The sequence below is a fragment of the Gavia stellata genome, chromosome 33 (assembly GCF_030936135.1).
Source record: "Gavia stellata isolate bGavSte3 chromosome 33, bGavSte3.hap2, whole genome shotgun sequence".
Lineage (NCBI taxonomy): Eukaryota > Metazoa > Chordata > Aves > Gaviiformes > Gaviidae > Gavia > Gavia stellata.
This window is the reverse complement of record NC_082626.1, coordinates 3,628,632-3,650,423: the sequence shown is the minus strand read 5'-3', so window position 1 is coordinate 3,650,423 and position 21,792 is coordinate 3,628,632. Positions and strand designations below refer to the sequence as shown.

The 21,792-nt window shown below is 42.1% G+C and overlaps 2 protein-coding genes across 2 annotated transcripts; both read left to right on the top strand.

Moving 5' to 3' along the window:
• Positions 1–234: 234 nt before the first annotated feature.
• On the top strand, positions 235–13,274 carry LOC132320024 (E3 ubiquitin-protein ligase RBBP6-like). Its single transcript, XM_059832123.1, has 6 exons — positions 235–400; positions 4,018–4,117; positions 6,774–6,810; positions 10,491–10,535; positions 12,771–12,859; positions 13,268–13,274. Exons 1-6 carry the CDS (start codon positions 235–237, stop codon positions 13,272–13,274), a joined length of 444 nt encoding a protein of 147 aa, XP_059688106.1.
• A 512-nt stretch (positions 13,275–13,786) lies between these two features.
• LOC132320023 (E3 ubiquitin-protein ligase RBBP6-like) lies at positions 13,787–18,439 on the top strand. The gene is made up of 7 exons (XM_059832122.1): positions 13,787–13,866; positions 14,775–14,950; positions 15,705–15,808; positions 16,182–16,304; positions 16,448–16,526; positions 16,621–16,678; positions 17,626–18,439. The coding sequence occupies exons 1-7, from the start codon at positions 13,787–13,789 to the stop codon at positions 18,437–18,439; spliced, it is 1,434 nt and encodes a 477-aa protein (XP_059688105.1).
• The last annotated feature ends 3,353 nt before the right edge of the window (positions 18,440–21,792 follow it).

Below are 21,792 nucleotides of genomic sequence, written 5' to 3'. Positions count from 1 at the left end.
CTGGAAGCGCTGTGTGCGAGGGAGGGAGCGGAGGACAAGCCGGGGGCTGCAGGGTCCTCTCCCTGTTGTCTGCCTATGCTGCGAGGAGGAGCTCAAGCTCAGCCTGTGTTGCTTGCTCCGACCCCCTCGGTGGGCCCTTCCCCGAGCCGCCGTGGGCCCTAACGGGCGCAGAGGTCGCAACGCCATCTGCCGTGGTAGACGCCGTCGCGGAGCGGGCACCGCCTGGCCCTGACCATGTCTTGTGTCCACTACAAGTTCTTCTCCAAGTTGAGCTATGACACAGTCACCTTTGGCGGCCTCCACATCTCCCTGTGCGACCTCAAGCGCCGGATCATGGGCCGTGAAAAGCTGAAGGCGGCCAACTGCGACCTGCAGATCACCAACGCCCAGACCAAAGAAGGTGCGTGGAGGCACCGGGCGTGGGGCCTTGGGGACCGTGCGGCTGGCATCGTCGCAGATGGCCCCACGGCAGCCGTGGCCTGCGGGACCCACACTTTGTGGCTCGTCCCCACGTAGCGTGTCTCAGCCTGGGACCCATCCCGCCGGCGTGCAGGGGGACCAGGAGGGCAAGCGGCACCGGGGTTTAAGTGGGCCGGGAAGCCATAATGCGATTCGGCCACGATCGGTAGCTGTGACTTGTGTTGGGGGCCTCACAGAGCTGTTCTTTCATAGTTGCTGTTCTTTCGTAGTTGCTGTTCTGACAACAACCTTCAGATCTGTGTTTTAGAGGCGGAGCTAGGCGGCGAAGAATGTGTGCTTGATGTGCGACATGTAGTGCTTACAAACGTTTTGGTTTCCTGGAATTCTTCTAGGTAGAATGATAAGGAAATGTGGGAGGATAACTTGTAATAACAAACTTGCCAGATTTCTTTGAAATCTGGTGGAGGAAGCTGAAAGTGATAGAAATGGAACAGATGGCTAATTGGAAGACAAAAAGTGGGTTTGGTGACTTAATTTTGTCTTCGACTTGTTTTACTCCACTACATTGGAAAACTGGTTTTGTGGCTGTTACAGAAACTGCTCCCTGCCACGTTTTGGATCAAGAGTGAATCTGTGAGTTATAAGCTATACAGAGCCTTTAAAGCCTTGAGGACACTTGCCCATGAGTGTTCTCTGTATCTAAATTATGCTTTGGAATTTCTTGTTAATATACCTTCTTTTCTACACCAAAGACATTGCCATTCAGATGCTACTGAGCATCATTTTCATCATCCCTTTCTACCCGTGTCTTTTTCTCCTGCTACTACGTGTTAACCACATCAGGGCAGTACTGAAGTTTTATGGCAGAACATTTATGGTCAATATACATAAGAAATGTTCTTAGAGAAGGCATATATTCTTTTAAATCTAGTAAATGGTGCTTGATTCTCGGAGGTGATAATGGTTTTGTATTACTTAGTATGACATTTCAGTTTGGTAGTCTGCCATCTTGGTGAGTTTGAATGGGATTAAATACCTTGGGTTGTGACTTTTCGGAAACAAAAAGACTTGTCAAGTGTTTTCATTCCCTAAACATGAAATTTCTTGTCTTTTTCCTCTGGTTCTGTGACACTCTTACAACCGTCTTTTCTTTAAAATGTGTACAGGTGGTTTTTTCCTCTTCCTGTGTGATGTATTAAAGCTTAAACAGGATAATATGTATGCTGTGGGGACCGTAACTTCAGCCCTAGCCTTTAGAGTGGTCGGACCGAAAGCTCGCTGTGTATCTACAGACATTAAAACTATTTTCAGGAGAATGGTTGCGAAGAGACTTCACAGCACAATGTTAGGGGTCTTAGGGATGCCATTGGATTGCATGACATGCGTAGGTAGTGATATGTTTCAGAAGTCTTGAATTTCTCTAGTAGCATTGAATACAATTGTCAGGAGCTTTTGAACAGTGTTTAATTGGCTTGAAGGGCTTTGCTGCAGAGGGTCTCTGAATTTTGTCTTCAGATGCTGATGTCCTTTCAGCTTCACAAATGCTAGCGGGCTGAATGGCCAACTGGCTGACGTCACTCCTGTAATAGCTGGGTCTGTGTCAAACAGAGCCTTAAAACCAGAATGGTGGATGGTAATAAACTGTGATGGAGACCAATTATTATCACCAGAAGGAGAAATGTTTCGAAATAGGCCAAACATGTGGATTCTGTTATAGCAGAAACTGTTATCAAGTCATATAGCATTCTGTTATAAAGTTTTAGAACAAAAACTTATGCTCGTAAGTATGTTCCCCCCCCAAAGTGTTACTCTATATCCATAATACCAGTTTTACAAAGTCTGTTGCTTTGTTTTCATACGTAATCAGAATCCACTGAAGGAAAAGTATCTGCCTCACTAGGTTCTGTTAAATGTGGTGTTGCCTAAAGGTGAAGTTAAAGCAGGAGTCTCTTCCCTGCTTTAAAGAGCATCCCTCTTGTTTGACAGTGACAAGATCCTCCTCTAGGCAGGTTGTGTTGCCCTTTGGCCGTTGTAAAATGAGTATAAAATCTTACACTGCGTATATGAGTGACACTGATGCTTATTGAAGCTTTCCTAAGGGTGTTTTCCATGTGAAAAGGCAAAAATCCCCCAGTGGTTTTCAGAGCAAAGCTAGAGAATACATTTCAGTGCCATGTATATGTATGCCCAATTTCTGGTTTCTCTGCGTGACCGTGAATTTCAGTTTTTGTTAAGCAGATGTAGATGCTTAAACTCACCTTCAGAAGATAAAGGGAAACACTAGACCCGGATATTCTGCCTAAATGGGATGTTTGGCATTCTTGCACGTGGACATAAAGTAGTGGGGTTTTTTTTATAACATTGCCTGTGCAGGAGTCCTGACTAAAGGCTGAAATGATCGTGGAAAGAACAAAGTGAACCTTGAGTGAAGGTGGCCTACTTGTTCAGATTTTGCCGAGCACTCTAAGCTTTTACAGTTCAGTAATTGTTACTTTTCATCATGGCAATCTAGTAATAGAAGCAATGCTAATGTAAGCTAAAAGGAAACAGGATTTTAAATACCAGTGGAAAAAACTGATGTGATGGACTCTCTTTAAGATGCTGGGGAGGCAAAATGGATGGTTGGGACCTATTTTAAAAGGTGCGGGGGGGTGTGGGGGGGTGTCCTCTTCCATGCTTACTGCAGAGGCAAGTTCTATAAAGGCAGAATTCCCTTCAAAAAGCCTATACTCGAGAATGATGCATTTAAACTTGCCTCCTTTTAATTTGATCTGGATTTCTTGACCTGTCTTTTACAATAGATGTTCTCACAATATAGTGGAAGAACTGCAAACTCCAGAACTCAGGTTTCTTGAGTACTCTTGCCTGCCCTGTAACATTCTGACTCCAAACACTTGGAGAATGTGCTATTCTGCTTATCAGGCAAAATTAAAACCCAAACAGAACAAACATGAGACTCTGGACTGGTCTTAATCTGGTGATTTGTGGTCTGGACCAGAAGGAATACTCCGTATGACTCCGTTCAGCAGGTAGAAACAGCTGCTTTCGGCTTCCAGAACTGCAGCTGGCGTGATCTACCATTGTTTGTCTGGGCGTCAGTGCTGTTTCCATTGAAATGCAAAGCACTGAGCAGCTGAGAAGTGTGGTTGTTGATGGATTAAGCCCCAAGAAATAGGCAGCCATGGCAGGCTCTCTTCTGTGTTCTGTCAGTCTGGAGCACTAGCAGCACAGGTGAAGCGTTTTCAGTTAAGAGCTATGAAAGCGACGGCGCAGAGTTTTCGTGCTTTAGCTAAGTGCCTGGTTTGCTGCAGGGCAAGCTAGGCAGGCTTTAGAATCTGGTTTATGCAGGTGAGACTTTGCTGTGGTTTGTTTTTCTCCAGAGGTCTATTGGTTTTGTAGCCTAACGGAAGCCAAAGCAACCTAAGCTAGATGAGGAAAGAACCTCGTGCATTAGCAGACTCTCCTTTAGTGACCTTTGAGACCATTTTGCTGTTGGCATTCAAACTATTTTAAAAAATGAGGGAGATTTTGCTGCTTGTGTTTGATTCTCAAACCTGAATTTATGTTGGTTTATGTCTGTCTTTATGTTGTTTTCAGAATACACAGATGATCATGCCCTGATTCCTAAGAACTCATCGGTAATTGTTAGAAGAATCCCTGTGGGAGGAGTTAAAGCTACCAGCAAAACCTTTGTTCTGTAAGTATCCATAAAGCATTGTATTCTTTGTTAGGGGTTTCAGTGTGTTGACTTTTTTTACAGATACTAGTTTACAGAGGCATTCCGCTTGTATCTTTCTTGTTAAAGCTGCTGTTAAGTTTTGTTGTCAGGGGGTAGATTTTAGCGCATCTGTCCCAAAGTAGACTTACATTTTTTGGCCTGCTGGGGCACGGGGTTCGAACTCCAACAATGGTAACTTGTAAGATGATTCTGTGGGGTTTGTTCCTGGGGTTGACTGTTCTGAGATCCAAGTTGTAGATCCTGTTCCCTCTAGGTGGAGAGATTCCTTATTATATGTGTTTGCTTTTATTGCTTTTATAGTAAAGAGAGATACGCACTGTAGTGTAAACTTGTAATTTGTTCCCGTCTCAGAAGAGTCTGATTCTGAGTGTTTAACTATTTCTTGCATTTGGGGGAGGGGGGCGGGATATGGCAGGTATTCTTACGCCCCAAATCTGGGGGTTCTGCATACTAGCTATAGAGGAAAGACCAAGGGTTGCCAGCTGGCCAGCCAGGCAAACAAGAATTTCCATTCACAAGTGATTCCTATTCGTTTCCTAAAGACAGTGCCTGTTTCAGGCAAGAGAAGAACAACAATATCCTAAAGTGTATTGCCTTTTGTGCGAGCACGATGAAGGAACAGTTAATCCTTTCCAAACTTGAAACTCAGTAAGCAGTTCCGCACGTTCCTAAATGTTACTGGTTGTCTTTCTTTGTCTGTTTTTACCCTAAGCTGGTATCTGTGCTCCAGGTTTTAATTCTGTGTTCCTAAGATTTACGGAGGACAGAGAATCGGGTGTACTGATTAAAATTACAGCTCTTCAAATGCATGTCATGTATGTATTCATACAGTCCCGTTCTGTATCAGCTACATTAGCATTGTTTGAATGGCCATGTTTTCCAGCCGCCTTAAAGGTACGCCTCTCCACCACAATCAGTAGCTATTATTAGCGTGTGGTTTTGCCATGTCTTTCTAACGTTGGTTCTCATAAATCAAGTAGACTGATGAGTTACAGTGTGTCTTGAAGAAACACTGCAGCAGCGTGCTGGTGCCCATGAAGCATTTGCAAGCAAAAACCCCTGATTTTATGTGGCTCTGCATGTAAACTTTGGGCATATTACTGCAGTAGCTGCTGCAGTGCTTTCAGGCACTGCCTAGTAATTCGGGACGCCATAGCGTTGTGCTTATAAACGTGGCCTTGTTTGGGGGGGGTTAATCGAAATACGGATGCTTAGTGCTGTCTTGTCAGTGCATCCTCCCTTACTGGTTGGATGTCACCCTCTCCTGCTATTGTAACGCTGCCCTAAAACGAGAGGATAGGTGCTGCTAGCCTCAAAGATCAAAGAAGTAGCTGGATGTGGGGGTAAGGAAGGAATGGCACTGCTGTTCTAACGTTGAAAATTAACCAGGCAGATTAGCTTTCTATTCCTTCAGCTGGAAACATTGCAGAAACAACTGGTAGAGTGGTTAACGTTTGGGAATGATGAATGTGTGTTGTAATGGTGGAGAGGCCTTCAAAATGCGTTACTCGCCTTGGAGTATGTTCTTCAGGGTCAGTGGATGAAGAAACCCTTGTGTGGCAATCTAAAGTATCTCCTCGAACTTGCTCATCTTCAGGAGGTACATGGCTCTAACTGCGAGCCCGGTGGTGGTCTAGCAGTGGCAGGAAGCATGAGCCTTTCTATTTGGACATCAGTTCCACAGCAGCCTTTGAATTGCCTCTGCTCATGGGACACTTTGGATGATGTGTGAATGGTTTGTTAACGATATCAGTGGTTGCATGTCTGATTCCTGATGAGCAGCATGCAGATACAGATCAAGGAGTATGTGGAAGCTCAGCAAGGTTTCAAATGTAATAAGTATTTCCTAAGATATTGTAGCATTTTCAAGATTTTCTTAAAGCAAATTCTGGCAATTAAGACCTTTTTTTTTTTTTTTTTTTGTCACAGGGCTCCTAAAGCACACAAAACCCTAGGAACTGCTTTCAGGTGACATGTCTACTACTATTTTTAGTCAATGTAGCATATGTAACCCATGTAGTATTTTGGCACTTTCATGGCTAAGTACGGTAGATATCTGAACACAGTGCTTGGGCTGCCACAAAGAAACACTGTTCTGAAGACTGTGCTGCTGACACTGTTGTTATTTCTTTGTCAGATGACTGATTTTTTTCTCTTAAGTAAATTAGCGCTTCAAAGGGTCTCGACTACCGCTGTTCTTTCTTAGAAACTAAAGTACTCTCTCTGGTAGCTATTTGTAAGACTAGGGCGGGATATAGGGATTGGCTAAAGTTACCTTCATTATCTTGAGGGTTGAGCATTTAAGAACACAAAACTTAACGCAGCAGAGACAAAATGTCTGAAGACTTCCTCTTGCACTGTTGTGTTCTCGATCTCTAAGTCTTCGAGTGATTTCAGACAAAGTAGACGTGGGATTTGGGGGGTGGGGGGGTGGTGTTTAATGCATTGAATGTTATCAAAAGAGAGAGACGAGTTTATGTATAGGAAGAAATTTCCCCATTCACTAGCCTATCAGAACATAATGTTTTGATGTTCAGGTTTTATAACGTGTTTTCACTGCTTGATGTTGGGTACAAGTGCTTTAAGTTCTCATCTCCTTGATTTCTTCTTCTAGAAGTCGAACTGAGCCAGTGAGTGGAACACCAAAAGCAGTATGTAAAAACACCATCTCAGACTTTTTTCTCCACACTGCACTTAATTCTCAACAATGTAGCCTTGTATTAATTTTCCAAACATTAACTTAATATCTTTTCCAGTAAACCATAGTATATGTTGTGAATACCATGTATTGGATTCAGCATAGTAATAACTGAGTCATGCCATCGTTTGCACAGTTCTAATGTGAATCTTGGTCTTTGTGCCTAGTAATGCATTGTGTTTCACATTGAATATGCCAGAATATTTCCTGAATGACTGTGTACTGTGCAGGTAACGTATGATAATTTTTAGATCGTGTAGGCTCAAGGTTTGCACAGTTGAACATGGTGCCATGTTCTACAGCTGTCTGTCGACAGCTAGTAATCTGGATGTTTGTATAGGTTGTTGTGTGCTTTTTGTTTCTTGCAATAAAAGGTGTTTGGAGTGTATTTTTTGCCATTTTCACATTCTGCTTTTTCTTCACTGGAACGGTGTGAGGCATTACACTAACCCTGGATCATTGGATCTGATCACTTGATAAGGTGTTAGGGTAACTTAATCTAGAAATTCATGAACTCTGGGTCTGTGTTGTGTGAAGAATACAGCCTCTGATGCTCGTGGAATGGTAGGCAATCAACTTAAAATTGAAAACTTTTTGTGGGTAGGTCTAAAACCACTACGTCTAAATCTGACATCCATAATTCTATCACTGATTGGTTCAAATTCCTTTTTGGACATGAATGCCTCTCATTGTGATTTTGAGTTAGTTTAACTGGCCCAGTGACCCTAGCAGTTAAAGTAATGCATTTATGTAAACCACGTTTAGAGTATTTGGTCTAATTCTGATGGGGTTTTATTTCCTGAAAACAGTTGTTTTCCTCTTTGCTTACTAGCATGTGTATAAACACAACTCTCATGTTCAAACATTATTATTATTGTTGTTGTTGTTGTTGTTGTTGTTGTTATTGTTATTGTTATAAACATTAGCCTCGTGTGCTCCCTGGCATGTCTGTGTTACCTTTCTAAGTAGCATCTTACCATAAGCTAACATAGATGTCTCAAAAAAAAAAAAAAAAAAAAACCCAAACCAAAAAAACACAGAAAAAGGAAGACTCCTGGAGTGGGAGGGAAGACTTAGTGTTTGTTAGAACTAATTAAAGTAAATGAAAGACCAGGCAAAAACATTCCCTTCTTGTTTGCTCTGACTGTACCTGACATGGGTTGTGGGTAGCCACAGGGAGGGTGGAAGCCTTGCATCTCTCTTTACAAGTCCTCTCTCTCTCTCTCACTGTCAAAGCACGGCAGTCTCAGGTGCTTCTAGGCTTGGAGGCACAATGAGCTTTATTCTTAAAGCTAGCTCAGGTCTTGGTCTGAAGGGTGGGGGGTTTGTTTTGTTTGGTTGGTTTTTTAATACACGTATTTCTGTAGGTATTTCAAAGCAGAACCTGGATCTTACTGTGGTGGGAATAAACCACTGGAAAGCTTGCCAATTATTGTTGAACAGTAAGGCAGCAAAATGAAGTTTAGTTAAGATATTTTTAAAAAGGCTGCACAAAAGCTGATACTTTAACTCTTCCTTCATTGTCTTGCTGTTATGTTAGCTGTTGTTGTTGTACACTTCCAAATTTGTGCTGCTGGCCTACTGTTACTAGAGCCAAGGCAAGAAAGGGGATCCTTTTTGGTTTAGCATTACTATGTCAGTAGCTGCAAGGATCTCTAGTTGGTATTTGTCCTTAGAGGCTGCAGAAATGCAGAGAGTCGTGCCCATCGTTTTAGCGCTGTTGAGCACAACTGGGATCCTTCCTGGCTGAATTTGTAGTTTAGCCAAGCTGTCGGGTTTTAGGAAACCACTGTAATTTAAATGTAGCACCCCAGCAGTGAAATTAACCTTTTCGTCCTCTGTTCTGTCCCCTTTCCCACTTGCTTTGTGTTAGTTTCTGTTTAGTCTTCTGTTTGAAATGGGAGTTAATACATTGACTGTCGAGTCTGGGGTTTTGGGTTTAGTTTTTGGTGTGTGGGGTTTTTTCCCCCCCAGTTCTTCTGCAGTATTACCTTAGGGCTGTATACACGTTTCATGGAGATGTTGTTTCTACTTGACTGACTGGAGGGGCTGGCAGGAAATACTCCAGTAGACATTTAAAGGGAAAAAAAAAAGACACAAGAATGTCGGCTGATTGGAAGGTGGCCGTTGGGCAAACGTACTAAATAGTACATTAATTATCTATTTGCTGCTTTTGATAGCTGTTTAGTAGAAAGGAGTGCTATCACCTCCGTTAAGAAATGAGACTGTTGCCTGCAGGCCATATAATAACCTCTTCCTAAAAACCAGAAGAACTAATTAATAGTTGATTAACTGCTCTGTTTCAGTTACTGGTCAATATTAGACTGTTTAATGCTAGACTCCAGTCGAGAGCTTTCCTCATTTCTTGTTTGCTGCTGAAAAAGCACCACGTGACAGTGGTTGTGCCTGCCAGGAGAGAACATAGGCCTGTTTTCCCACAAGTAAAGAAGAGTGGCATGCGGAGCTGTTCAGTTTACATGGTGAAATTTTTTCCATGTTTTTGAACCACTTCAGACATCGTAAGCAGTGATTCCGGTGTCTTTCTGATAATGTTTTACTAGTGTAAGCTGAAGTGCTGTTGGTGGCACAATGTAATTCAATATGCTGGAAAAGGAACAAGAGAAGAGTTACCCTTTTCACTTGTGGCAAAACTGCCCTTCGGTATTAGTTCTCACTAGACACTGCAGTCCATTACTACCCCGTGGCCTGAGGACTTCATTCCTGCAAGCTGTTCCAGTAGGCAGCAGGGAGGGAGGAGTGTGGCTGCAATGGAGAAAAAAATGACAGGATTGTGCTCTGAGTCCATGTTTTCATCATCCTTAGAAATTGCTTTTGGACTGGTAGCAAGGAGAATAATATTAAATTCTCACAGTTCCATAACCAATTTGGAGAGTATGGCCTGTGGTCTAATAAAATACAAGAAATCAGTTTTTATAGGCTACTCTGTCGTGGTAAACACCTTTATTTCAATACTTTGAGCAGTTTCTTTTTTTTCTAGACAAAGTGGTGGGTTACTGCTATGGCTGATGTTTTGGGTTGGCATTTTTATTGGGGTTTTGTGGGGTATGGTGAGTTTGGCGTTTCTAAACTTACTGACAGGAGGGGCAGAGTTCGTGTTTCAGGGCTGATCTGCCTGTGCTTCATTTTCACCGGCAACTAGACTGCGTTCATAAAAAGCATAACCATGTGCATTTGTAAGTGAGGAGACGTGCACTGATTAATTTCCAAACTACCCTGAAAATAAGTTTCCTGTAGTGATGCTTCCTTCTCAAATAAACTTAAATTTTTTTTCAAATCCTTTTTTTTGCTGAGAATTGGCAGCTTCCTTAGCCCTTTGACTTCTAAGCAGTTGTAAACATTAGACAAGGGTCCCTCTCTGAGATACTCTGGAGCAGTAAGTTGATCTCCAGCAGGTTTGGTTATTGTTGTTTCTCCTCATTAACCACATAGGCACTCTTAAGCTGTCATAGGTTTGGACTTTGTTTGGAACAAATACAAATTACACTAGGTTGGAAATGCCTCTTTCCGTGACACTCAGAGGATATAGTGCAGACTTTCAGGCTACAGTAGAGGTTAACTATTGCTATGTTTTGATTGTAGAACTTGAACGTGTGTTTAATTTTTTCTGAACAGATTGATGACTCTTCCGCACCGATTCCTCTGGCCCAGCTTATTAAGGTATCTCGAGAGTCTTGTCAAATACTTTAAAAAAAAAAAGGGTTTGCTTCGTCTTTTTAAATCTTATACTGTGATCTGTAGCTGGATAACTGTTGTAATGTGAGCAAAGCTTGAATGTAGTTTTTAAGAATTTAAAGTATTTCTTTTAACTTTAAAGTGTGTGTGTATTTTGATACTATCCTGTGAAGAGTAGTCGCCAGTTTGGGAAGATAGAAGGGGAGTACCTTAGCAGCCTCAACGTAATGTTGCAGTATTACTCGTCTTCAAGACACAAAGAAGCAGCACTTCAGAAGCTGTTTACCATTTTTCATACCTTTCGTTAATTTTGCACTGGAAACTCACACAATTTTCACAGAAGAATTTAGTTGGCTCTAAGTTACGGACATTTCAGGGGGTTTGCAGCAGCCAAATTAGAGGCGTTTCTGGAACGTGGACAATTGCATGGCTATTTTTCAATTTCTAGTCATTATAGTTATAGATCCATTCTTTGAATGCTGCACGATTTCATAAATCAGAGTAGCTAGAGAGTGGACAACACAATAGACTTTGTTTGAACGCAGGCTGTGTCAATTGTGTAAATATACCTAACTATTTATAGGACTAGACCAAGGGGTACGTGTGGCATATTAGCAGATGTGACCTTCTGAAACTGTTGTAATGCCATGTTTTGCCATGGAGCTGCCTGCATTTTTTGCTCAACAATGTGTAACTTTCTCTGGGAAAGCACTAGTGGTTGCACTTTGTGAAAAGGCACAGTGCTAGCCAATGAAATGACTAGTCTTTAAAGTTACAAAGATGAGAGAAGGCAGGGCCTAATGCAGAGGAGCTAGTTCTTTGTTCTGAAAAGAAAGGCTGGAGTTCATTTCCGAGAAGGAGAAAGCTCTTCCCACTGCTACCTTCTTCCATCTCTCACTGCAGAAATTAAGTTGGGTCCATTTGGCAAAAAAAAACAACAAACCAAACACAAACAAGAAAATTCCTTGGGAAGGTAGCCAGCAAAAGAAATTGGTCTCCATTAGTGCTGTCCCTAAACGTGTCCTTGTTTCCGTAAACTCCTGTGAAGTTTTACTCTAAAATGTGGAAAACTGTCCAAGTGGTGTACACATGTAAGCTTCCGAGGAAATTTAAGTATATCAGAAAAATGCAGGGACATAGCATAAAGCAGCTCCAGACTGTTACTTCCTCTAACCTCTTTTGTGCAGACTGGCTTAGCATGGAGGCAATGTGTTGTAAAAAGTTTTCTTTTTGACTCTTACTATGTATTAAATGCCATCTTTGACTTTTGCTCTATTCCTGGGAACGTTTTGTGGGGTTTGGATGTGTTTTGTAAACCGTTTGGGTTCACACAAACTAGTCAAGTATCTGTAAAGTTTTCTGTAAACGTTAACGGAAGCGCTCTCAGAGATGTCGATCTGGACAATGTTACTGTCTGTATGAAACACCCATTTAATAAAATGTTGAAAGTAGTTGGTTGCTTTTGTGAATGCATGCATAGAAGAAGAAAAACATGAGTGGTTGGTCGGAATGATAGGTGCTTGAAAGTCCACATCATTTACAGTCACTCCCTTAGAGCCTGCTTGTACCTGGACTAGTGTGTGATAAAAACATTTGAACAAATACTACTTAAAAACAATCAACTGCCATCAATAATTGGAAGATCTAGTTCTGCATAAGGTTTGGATTACAATTTGTACGTTAAAAGGACACAGTCAGCTGGAAAAAACTGCAGGTTCTGCTTACTGTAGTTTAATCATTTAACATAGAGAAGTTAGAGAAGAATCTTTTGTCTTGCTGAGGGGTTATAAAAAGTTTGATTCCTTCTAAGGCTTCTGTGTCTGAAGCTGGCTTTCAGCAAGGAGAAACAACCTCTCCGGCTCTTCAGTTGTGTGTCCTTTTAATGCTGCAAAATGTAACTAGTGATATTTGCATACATCTTTCTCAATTAAATGTACAGTGGACATCTTCTCCTTCAAATAGTCTGGAGCTTAAAAATCAGTTTAAAGGCAGTGGATAGTCTAATTTTTTCTACACATAGCTTCAGTCCACTTGGAAGAAAACGGGATCGATTAGACAGGTCTTTAGGTAAGGTCCAAACAGAGCCTAAGCAGCTGTTTTCATGCGACCTCAGCGAGCGTTGTGCTGCTCTTTACAGGACTGGGTGAGTGGTGCTGTCTTTGGCTGTGTGGGCTTAAATGTGGTTCTAATGTGTGCATCCAATAATTACCTCTTAAACAGACCACCAATCTGGCTGAAGCCAATGCTTCCGAAGAAGACAAAATAAAAGCTATGATGATGCAGTCTTGCTGTGGATATGAACCAACCAGGTAAGTGCTGATAATGTCAAATCTGTTCTTTGAAGCTGATGGGAAAATGGTAGAGATGTTTGTTTTAACACAAGAGACACATGCATATCTTCTTCTTTTTCTCCCCAAAACCGTTTAGTTACATGAAGAAACCCTTGGGTCCACCTCCACCGTCATATACTTGCTTTCGTTGTGGAAACCCTGGCCACTATATAAAGGACTGCCCGACAAATGGGGTAAGATTGTGGGGGACTTCTGGTCTTAGTTTTTTTTTTTTTTTACCTTGGCAGTTAGGTAACAAATACATGAACACGCATATGAAGAGTTGTTTCTCTTGGGGTGAAATGCACTTTATATGGCAATGTTGCAAAGCCCTTCAAAATTCAAGGGAGACCTGGAATTACAAATGTGAAATTTTCTTTTTTCTAGGTCATAGACATTAAATATGTCCATAGATCTTTCTCTGTGAACTTTCATGCATATTTTTATGTATTTCAATATTACTGGGAATTTTTGTGGTTTTAACTGTGGTTTTAATGACAGTTCACCATTTTCTGTATTTTGTATAAAACCAAGATGTTTCTGTTGACCCCATCTATTGAATATTTGCGTGTGTTAATTGCATGAGTCTCTGGTTGAGCTGAGGGATATTTCACCCTGGAGGAACCTGAAGTTAAGCCAAAGAATGTCGACTGAGTTCAAAACACTGCTCCAGCCTTTGGAACATGCTGACGATACTCATTTAGGAAAATCAGTATTTCAGCTGAGCAACCCTTACGCTAGGCAAAAGGAGAGGATGAAAGGCTTTGCTGCGTAAAATAATCACTGAAATGTCATTTTAAGTGCGGGTCATCAGATGAGATATGTCTGCATGGCTTTTCTTAACAGAACAAAAATTTTGAGTCTGCTCCCAGACTTAAAAAGAGCACAGGAATTCCAAGGAGTTTCATGATGGAGGTGCAAGATCCCAACACAAAGGGTGCTATGCTGACAAGCACTGGAAAATACGCAATACCAACTATTAATGCGTAAGTATGGCATTAGTTGGACTGACCAAAAAGTGAACGAGCAAAACCATGCTTAAATGCCTGAGTGGCAATGCAACCAAGTTGGCCAGCCTCTGTAGTTACAGGGGAGGAAGCATTGTCATTGTGTCTTAACCTTAAAATCGGTGATACTTTCTAGAACTCACATAGGGTGGTCCTACTGTTCGTGCCCCTGGAAGTTGGTTCAACTTGTGGTGTGCTAAGAATATGTATTTCTGCAAAACATTTCAGTCGTGTTCACAGTGGAGTCGTTCTCTTGGAAAGCTCGTTTTGCTTCTCTTTTATGTTTCAAAGGCTTCTTGCAAAATTTAACACAGAGCTGCTGGACTGAGATTTCCTCCCCCTCTGACTCTTGTCAAATGCCATGTGTGAAACAGACTGAGGTTTTCCTGTTGCTCTAAACTAAGAAAATACTACTGTGTGCTGACAAGAGTGGCTGTTTGAAAATGCACTTGGTCGCACTTCTGCTTTTCTGTCGTGGATCTCCTTTTGTAGAAGCTGCACCGTAGACTTCTTCCATTTATAAAACGTAATTATTCGGAGACTAACTTCATCCTGAGCCTGCCATTTACATTTAGCCTCTGGCAAAGGAGTGGTGGGGTTCACTTCACCTGATTTCTAGCTGTCAAAAAATGATTTTTCTAGTCTGAGCTCATCTCTTAGTTGATCCCAATGAATGGGAGAGTTCTGCAGAAGGAAAAGTGTTCCCCCCTCCCTCTTCCAGTATTGTGGCTATAGGAAAGTAGTTTAAACTAAATGCCGACTTTTTAGAAGCCAAATGTGGAGTGAGCAGAGTTCCATCTATTATCTGCCCTTTGATAAAAGCTTGGAAGAGTTTTCCTTTACCCATCTCTGACTGGTTTCTTTTTCCTTCCCCACCTGCCCTCTAGGGAAGCTTATGCTAGAGGAAAGAAGGAAAAGCCTCCCTTTTCACCAGAGGAGCCCTCCTCCTCCTCCTCCTCCTCAGATGATCCCATTCCAGATGAGTTGTCATGTCCCGTTTGTAAAGAGCTAATGACTGATGCAGCTGTTATTCCCTGCTGTGGAAACAGTTTTTGTGACGAATGTAAGTGTTACTCCCATGTTTGTTATTTCAAAACATCACGTCTGATCTTCTGAAAGCAGAAGTAGGAGATAACGCCATTACTTTGTTGCCAGTTCTACTTAACACTTGAGTATCCCCTGAATAGGAAAGGACTCCTCTTGCATAAAGGGAAAAAAAAAGGCAGAAACCTTTTTTCCCTTTTTACATATCCAGGTAAATCCTCTTTACATGCGGAAGGACGAGTATGAGAAGAGTGCGTAATTGTGCAGGTGGTTACAGTATTAGATATCGAATGCATTTAGTTTGTCGACAGCCCTTTCTCTCATACAAAATTAGATAGCCAAATCTGGTGACTCACTGTGGTCTGCCACAAAGGGCATTTAGTTAGGCATTTAATCCACATTCTTCTCCACGGGACAGTTGCTTAAGACCTTCAGAACTCAAACCTACTAATGCTTTTTTGAGATGTGTTTTATTCAGGAACCTTGAGGTTGGTGACTTCTCATTGTACTAGGTAGCGGAACAAAGACTAGTCGAAACATCAAGACACAGCCTACTCTACGACTTCAAATGTTACAACAGTGAAATTTCAAAACTCTGGAGTGATTTGCTGCATACTAGAAGTTATTTACATTACTGAACATGGAGAGCTTCATGCTCTCAATTCAAGACCATATTCACCCATTAATCATATACGTGTTTTTATACTTGGCTAGAACCCCCAAAATTGCCTTAGTTTGGCTAAAACTATTCTGATGATTCTAATGATTCACAGGTATTAGAACAGCATTACTGGACTCTGAGGAGCATACCTGCCCAGCGTGTCATCAAACCGATGTTTCTCCTGACACTTTAATTGCCAACCTGTTCCTACGCAAGGTAACACTATGCCTTTCACATAAACTGTTTGTAAGAAAAGGCAGTTTGTAAAAAGCTGAAAGGGAAGAAAAAGAGCTTAAAAGCTGAAAGGGAAGAGACAATCTGGCAAGTTCAGGTCCCACTTTTGTTTAACATGATTGCCTCACTTTCAAGTTTGGAGCTAACACTGAAGTACTTTAAATACAGATACTCCGAGTTACCAATCATTAGTATCGGGGTTTAATGTGATGTGTTCATATATCTGTACGTCCATTTCTTTTAGGCTTGATAGCATTTACAGGAAGACACAAGCAATTTTACTCTGTGCAGGCCTTTGTTCGTCCCTCTACTGAAGTTTCCTATTAGCTTTTTGTCAATGTTTTTCTGCCTCTAGGCTGTGAACAACTTCAAAAATGGAACTGGCTACACAAAGAGGCTCCGTCAGCAGATTCAGGAGCCACAGCAGCCGCCACCACCTCCACCACCGCTCCTGACTGTTACACCTCCTGCTGCTCTGGTGAGTGCCGCTGAACTTTCTAAATCTTCCTCTCTGTCAGCCAGCAGTTTGTTGGAAGAGAACGTGAGTTTTATTTCAAGATATGCAGTGATTCTTGTATTTTAGTAGAGCTTATTTTCCGACTGTTTGCATTGATTCACAAGGGCTATCAGGTTCCTGTACCAAGGCAACCAGCATTACCAAGCCTTCTGGGCCCCCAAGGACAATCAATACCCACCACCGGTAAGTAACTATAACTGTAGAATTTCTTTAAAAAGATGATCTTCAGAGAAACTGAGTGGGATTTTTTTTCTTTTCCCTCTCCCCACTCCAAAAGGTCGCCCAATGAGTGCCAGTACAATTCGCTCAGCAGGAGGCAGACCGGGCTGGGAACTGTAAGTATTCCACAGAAATTCAATATATTACGACTTGTAACCTGTTAAATGAGGCCGTAAAACATAGCTTACACAACAGCTGGTTTATAATGCAAAACGTATGCACAGGTCGTTGTGGAGAGTACAAGTGGTAATTCATTTTTAAATGGCTTCATTTGAATTGGCTTTAACAAAGGGGATCTGTGCTTGCGGTAAGATTATTGAAAATAGAACTCCAGTACGTGACCAAAAAGAGGACTCTGAAAAATCAACGCTTTTTGAGGAAACCATAATTACATATGAAAAGGAAATACAATTAAAGGGTCAGGTGGAAAGCCAGCCTTTTGATTACTAGCTGAACAGGGATGAAGAACTTGATTTCCCAATAGAAGTCAACCTCCAACATTCTTTTTTTTAACAACTTAGTTGATACTGATTGAGCAAAGTACTGGAAGAGTCAACGCTGTCATTTTATGGCAATTTTGAATTTCTTCTATTTAGTCATCTCAAATAGCCAAGCTGCTTTCTCTCAGTTGGAGAGAGAGGAGTCTGTGGTATCTATTATTGCAGTGTCAAGTTGCATCTTACTGCAACAAAAATGATTTGCACTGCATGTAGCTGCGGAGTAGTGAAAAATGTGCGCGTTCACGTGCCAGTAGAGGCCCGGCTACACCACCGTAAATCAATCAATAGCTGTGGGAGAGTGATCATGTGATAGAAGTGAGTGGAAATAGACTTACCCTTCCTGTATGATTTTACACTAACAAAGCAGCAGCTGCTCTGTCTTGTAAGCAGAAACTTTTGCAAGTTCTGCAATTTGCAGTAGCGTTATGCCAGCAGCTGAAAGAACCTTTGACGTAAGCATGTGGAGAGGAAAAAAGAAAACAAACCAAATTTGGGAGGAAAAAAAATGGGGAGAGTGACTGTTTTGAATTAACTTATCTTTTTTGTCTGTGTGTGTTTTTAAGGCCCAAGTCTCCCTGTAGTGCTTCATCTTCCTCTACAAGTTTGTATACCTACTCCAAGTCAAGATCCGGTTCTTCCCGCTCTCGCTCCTATTCTCGGTCATTTAGTCGGTCCCCTTCTCGCTCCTACTCACGATCGCCGCCGTATGCAAGAAGAGGCTACTTTTCTCCAGACAGGTTTGGTCCACCTGGGACCAGACGAGAGAATTCACCATATGCTCAGGGACGGAGGCAGGATTATCCTGGTGGGCAGAGCCACCAAAAGTGTAATACAGCTGGAAATTCCCCTGGAAAAACTTCTGGAAGAGAGAGGCATGGCATCAAAGATCCTACAAAATCAAAAGAGAAGGAGGTGGAACATCGACTGGGAGGTGACAAAGGAAATAAAGACAAAAAGCACCGGAAGAGAAGAAAAGGGGATGAGAATGGAGGATTTCCCAATGCTGAGTGGTTAGAAGGAATGAGAAAACCAAGAGAGCCACTTACAGCAGAAGACGTGAAAATGGACTCTCTGTTCATGCTCCCAAGCAGAGATGATGCCACCCCTGTGCGAGGTGAGCCTATGGAAGCAGGTTCTATGGCTTTCAAAGCAGCACCTGAAAAGGAGAAAAAAGAGAAGGATAGGCCAGAAGCAAAAACTGACAAGACAAAGCGGAAAGTAGAGGTGGCTGTTCCTCCTAAGACAGACAATATAAGAAAACCAGCAAAAGCCTCCCAGGAGAAGGTGAACACCGATGGTGACAAATCCCCTCCAATGGAACCTGCTGTGAAAAAAGTGAAGGAGGAGCAGCCAACCTTAATGCATTTCTGTTCTTAATTCATCTTCATATTCTCTCTTGCAAAACATTTTTGAACTTGTGCATGCTCTTCATGTTGGAAAAAAGCACACAGCATCAATTAGCTTTTCTCAGTGTTTAGCTAGAGCTGCCAGCCTTTCCAGAGCAGCGCTCTGCTGTAAAACTTATTTTTTGTAAAGAGAGCAAGAGAAATCACACAAAAACATCTGCCCCGTAACAGCCCAATTAAGTAGAAGCACCAAGGACTGCAACTGTGACTTTCAAGTAGCTCAGCTGGGCTAACAGCGAGATGTTCAGATAAGCTTATTGCGCTGACTGAGACCATGTATAATTAAAAGGGCAGCTTTCTCTCCAGATTTCTTATTTGGGAATCCATAAGCATTGATTATGGATTAATGGAATGGTTTAGTTGTAGTCCAACACTATTTGTTAATTCTGATCTGGGGATTTGCTGTATTAGATAGTACTTTGACAGTGCCGTTTAATTCTAGTTTGACTGAGTTTAGAATGGCTTTAATCTTAGTAATACAAGTCACTTTGGTTTTTACATGTAATAAAAATACTCAGACATGATTTCAAACAATAAAACAACATACAATAGAAAGAAACCTGATTTGTTATGTTTTGAGTTAGATGTGTTGTCTATCACAAGGCATGTCAGGTCACTGGAAATGAACTTGATTGGTCAATACAGTAGACAGCCCCCTTTTACATTTGCTTTCTCTCTCGTATTGAATGCATCAAAGAGCTCCAGAAAGTAAAGATCAGAAAAAAGCTGGGAAGGTAAAAATAAAAAGAAACAATAGTTATTCAAGACATAAACCTCCGAAAATATGCAACAGTTTAGTCACAGGAGTATAGCATATTGGCGTGTTTGACTAAGAAAGAGCAGAAGGTGGCTGACAAACTCAGGGCGCAGCAAGGATGTTCCCTCTCCATGTTTTAAGGTTTCTCAATCCTTGGAATGATACTTAAGAGTCCTCTATGTTTTTTTCCTCCTCTAGCTCCAAAGTAAGCTCTTTATCACTTCATCGTAACATGGCTGCCGTACAGCTTTGAAGAAGGAAGGATTAAGGGTGAAGAGTGAATGAGAATTTTTTTTTTTTTGGGGGGGGGAGGGGGGAGTTGGGAGTGGAGGATGGGTGTTGCTTGTACCACTGCAAGCAGCCACTCACAGGTTTTGCTGAAGCATGTGGGTCACTGTTTCCTGCCACGTGGCCACAACCTTTCCTCCTGGTGTCCTGTCATGTGCCGGCAGCCGCGGGACTATGAGCAAGTGAGAGACCACAATCGTCTTGGGAGCCTACAAGAACAGTGTCTGCCCGGGCTAGAGCAGAGAACGTGTCTTTATTTTTTTCCCTTCCCAAGCTGAAGTAGGCAGGAAGCCTACATATCTTGAATGATGGTTTTCTGCAATCTAAATTTAAAAGACCTGACCATGAACTTTGCTGTTTCATACATCTGATGGCATCAAAGCATGAAGGGTGGAGCCTGAGAGATATGTTAAGGAGGCTTTCAGCCATCGGTAGCTTGCTGGAGTCAAGCTCCACGCAGTCACGACCAGCAGATCCAGCCCTCCAGCAGGACGGGCTCTGTGGGTGGGCTCTGAGCATGAGGCTGGTGGTGTCTGTCCAGCCACTTTCAAAATGCGTGTCTGCCTCCTAGGGAAGAAAATAACCATAGCTGGCATTAACTGAGCTTCCATTTTGGCAGTTTCCTTGGAGAAAGAGCCAAATCAGCCCAGACGTTGAAAAAGCTGCAACAAATGAAGTGCTGGTGGGTCAGTGCGATGCAGTTCGTGGCACTGCTGCCTGTGGGGATCAGCTTTACTCTTCAGGACTGTGAATAAAGGTCGCTGATGACTTTTTAAATGAATTCTGCAGGCATTTAGTGAAGAGGAAGGCTGTTGCTGATGAAGCTGATGTGGGTAAGGAGTTGGCTGACCAGGAGGCCATCGGACACTAAAAGGCAACTACCTCTCTTTAAGAGCCCCTACGTGCCTGGAAGATAGCTGCAAAGGACTGAAGATTTTGCTTTTAATACGACCACCTGAGAATGTTGGGGTGATGAGATTGCTGATGCCACTATTCCGACACAAAGGAAGTTTGTGGGGGGGTTTTTTGATTCATAAAAGACATGATGAAAAACAGCTAAGAACTATGTTTTGAGTTACACTTGAAAAAAAACTGGTAGCCCATTCATTTTCAGACCATGCTTTCCTCTTTGCAAAGGACTCCACAAGGCAAATGAATGGGATAAATGAGGGAAGAGGTGAGGCTGCACTACTTTCAAATGTCTACACATTGCTGTGAAACTGTGCACAAGTACAGCGATGAATTCATAGGCTTTTTAAATATTAGTCTGATTGACATATGGGAAAGAGGCAGGCAAATTCAGCTCTCACTTCCAGGGTTACCGGTGGGATTCTAAAGTCAGAGATCCCCCTGGCAGTTCTGCAATATCTTCTTCTCCTTTACTCCCAATGATTCAAACCCAGTTTTGTATTCATAAAAGAAGTTCATGAAGAACCAAAGTTAATTCACTCCACGGGTAATTGTCCTGAGTGATTTATTAAGCACCTTGACTCAAGAAAAAAAATCCAAGTCTTTAAAAAGAGGTAAGTCTTTTAAAAGAGTTCCCTTTTTGATCACTGACCTTAATAATTGGAAGCTGGCAGCTGGGAATTACAGAGACGATCCAGATAAGGTGGCTAACGCCTTTGAAATTACGATTAAGACACAGGATCCTGATTGGAAAGATATTGAGGCCATTACGCAAGTATTGTTTGATAGTACTGAAAGGGAAATGATTCGCAAAGCGGATAGGGCCCAGGTAGAAGCACAAGTTGCTTCCGGGAATCTGCAGGGAATGGTGGAAAATCACCTCCCCTCCACAGACCCAAACTGGGATCCAAACATGGATGGGCATAGACAGCTTCTGACAAAGTCTCGGAAATGGATCTTGTTTAGTATTCAAAATGCATCACCAAAAGCTATCAGTTGGTCTAAATTATACGAAATTAAACAGGATCGGAAAGAATCCCCCACTGATTTGATGCATAAACTAAAGGAAGCCGCCCGTAAATATACTACTATTGATCCTGAGTCAGAGGAAGGTAGAAATCAGTTAGCTCCCCTGTTTATAGGGCAGTCCGCGGATGACGTAAAAAGAAAATTACAAAAATGACAAGGAAATGGTGCCTGTCATTTGGGAAAATTATTAGACGTGGCTTGGGTTGCATACAGAAACAGGGATAGTCAGAAGGAAAGAACAAACAGCAGATTAATAGCACTGTTAGAAGAAAATGCTCGGGGTAAAGAAAAAGGATTATACCAAAGAAGGGGACAAGGACGAGGAGAATCTCCCGGGGATG

Coding starts and splice junctions, on each gene's coding strand:
- LOC132320024 (XM_059832123.1), top strand. CDS start 235: ATGTCTTGTGTCCACTACAAGTTCTTCTCCAAGTTGAGCTATGACACA. Junction 4,118..6,773: donor ACCAGCAAAACCTTTGTTCT/GTAAGTATCCAT, acceptor TTCTTCTTCTAG/AAGTCGAACTGAGCCAGTGA. Junction 10,536..12,770: donor CTCTGGCCCAGCTTATTAAG/GTATCTCGAGAG, acceptor CCTCTTAAACAG/ACCACCAATCTGGCTGAAGC.
- LOC132320023 (XM_059832122.1), top strand. CDS start 13,787: ATGATGGAGGTGCAAGATCCCAACACAAAGGGTGCTATGCTGACAAGC. Junction 13,867..14,774: donor GCAATACCAACTATTAATGC/GTAAGTATGGCA, acceptor CCTGCCCTCTAG/GGAAGCTTATGCTAGAGGAA. Junction 16,679..17,625: donor GGCAGACCGGGCTGGGAACT/GTAAGTATTCCA, acceptor TGTGTTTTTAAG/GCCCAAGTCTCCCTGTAGTG.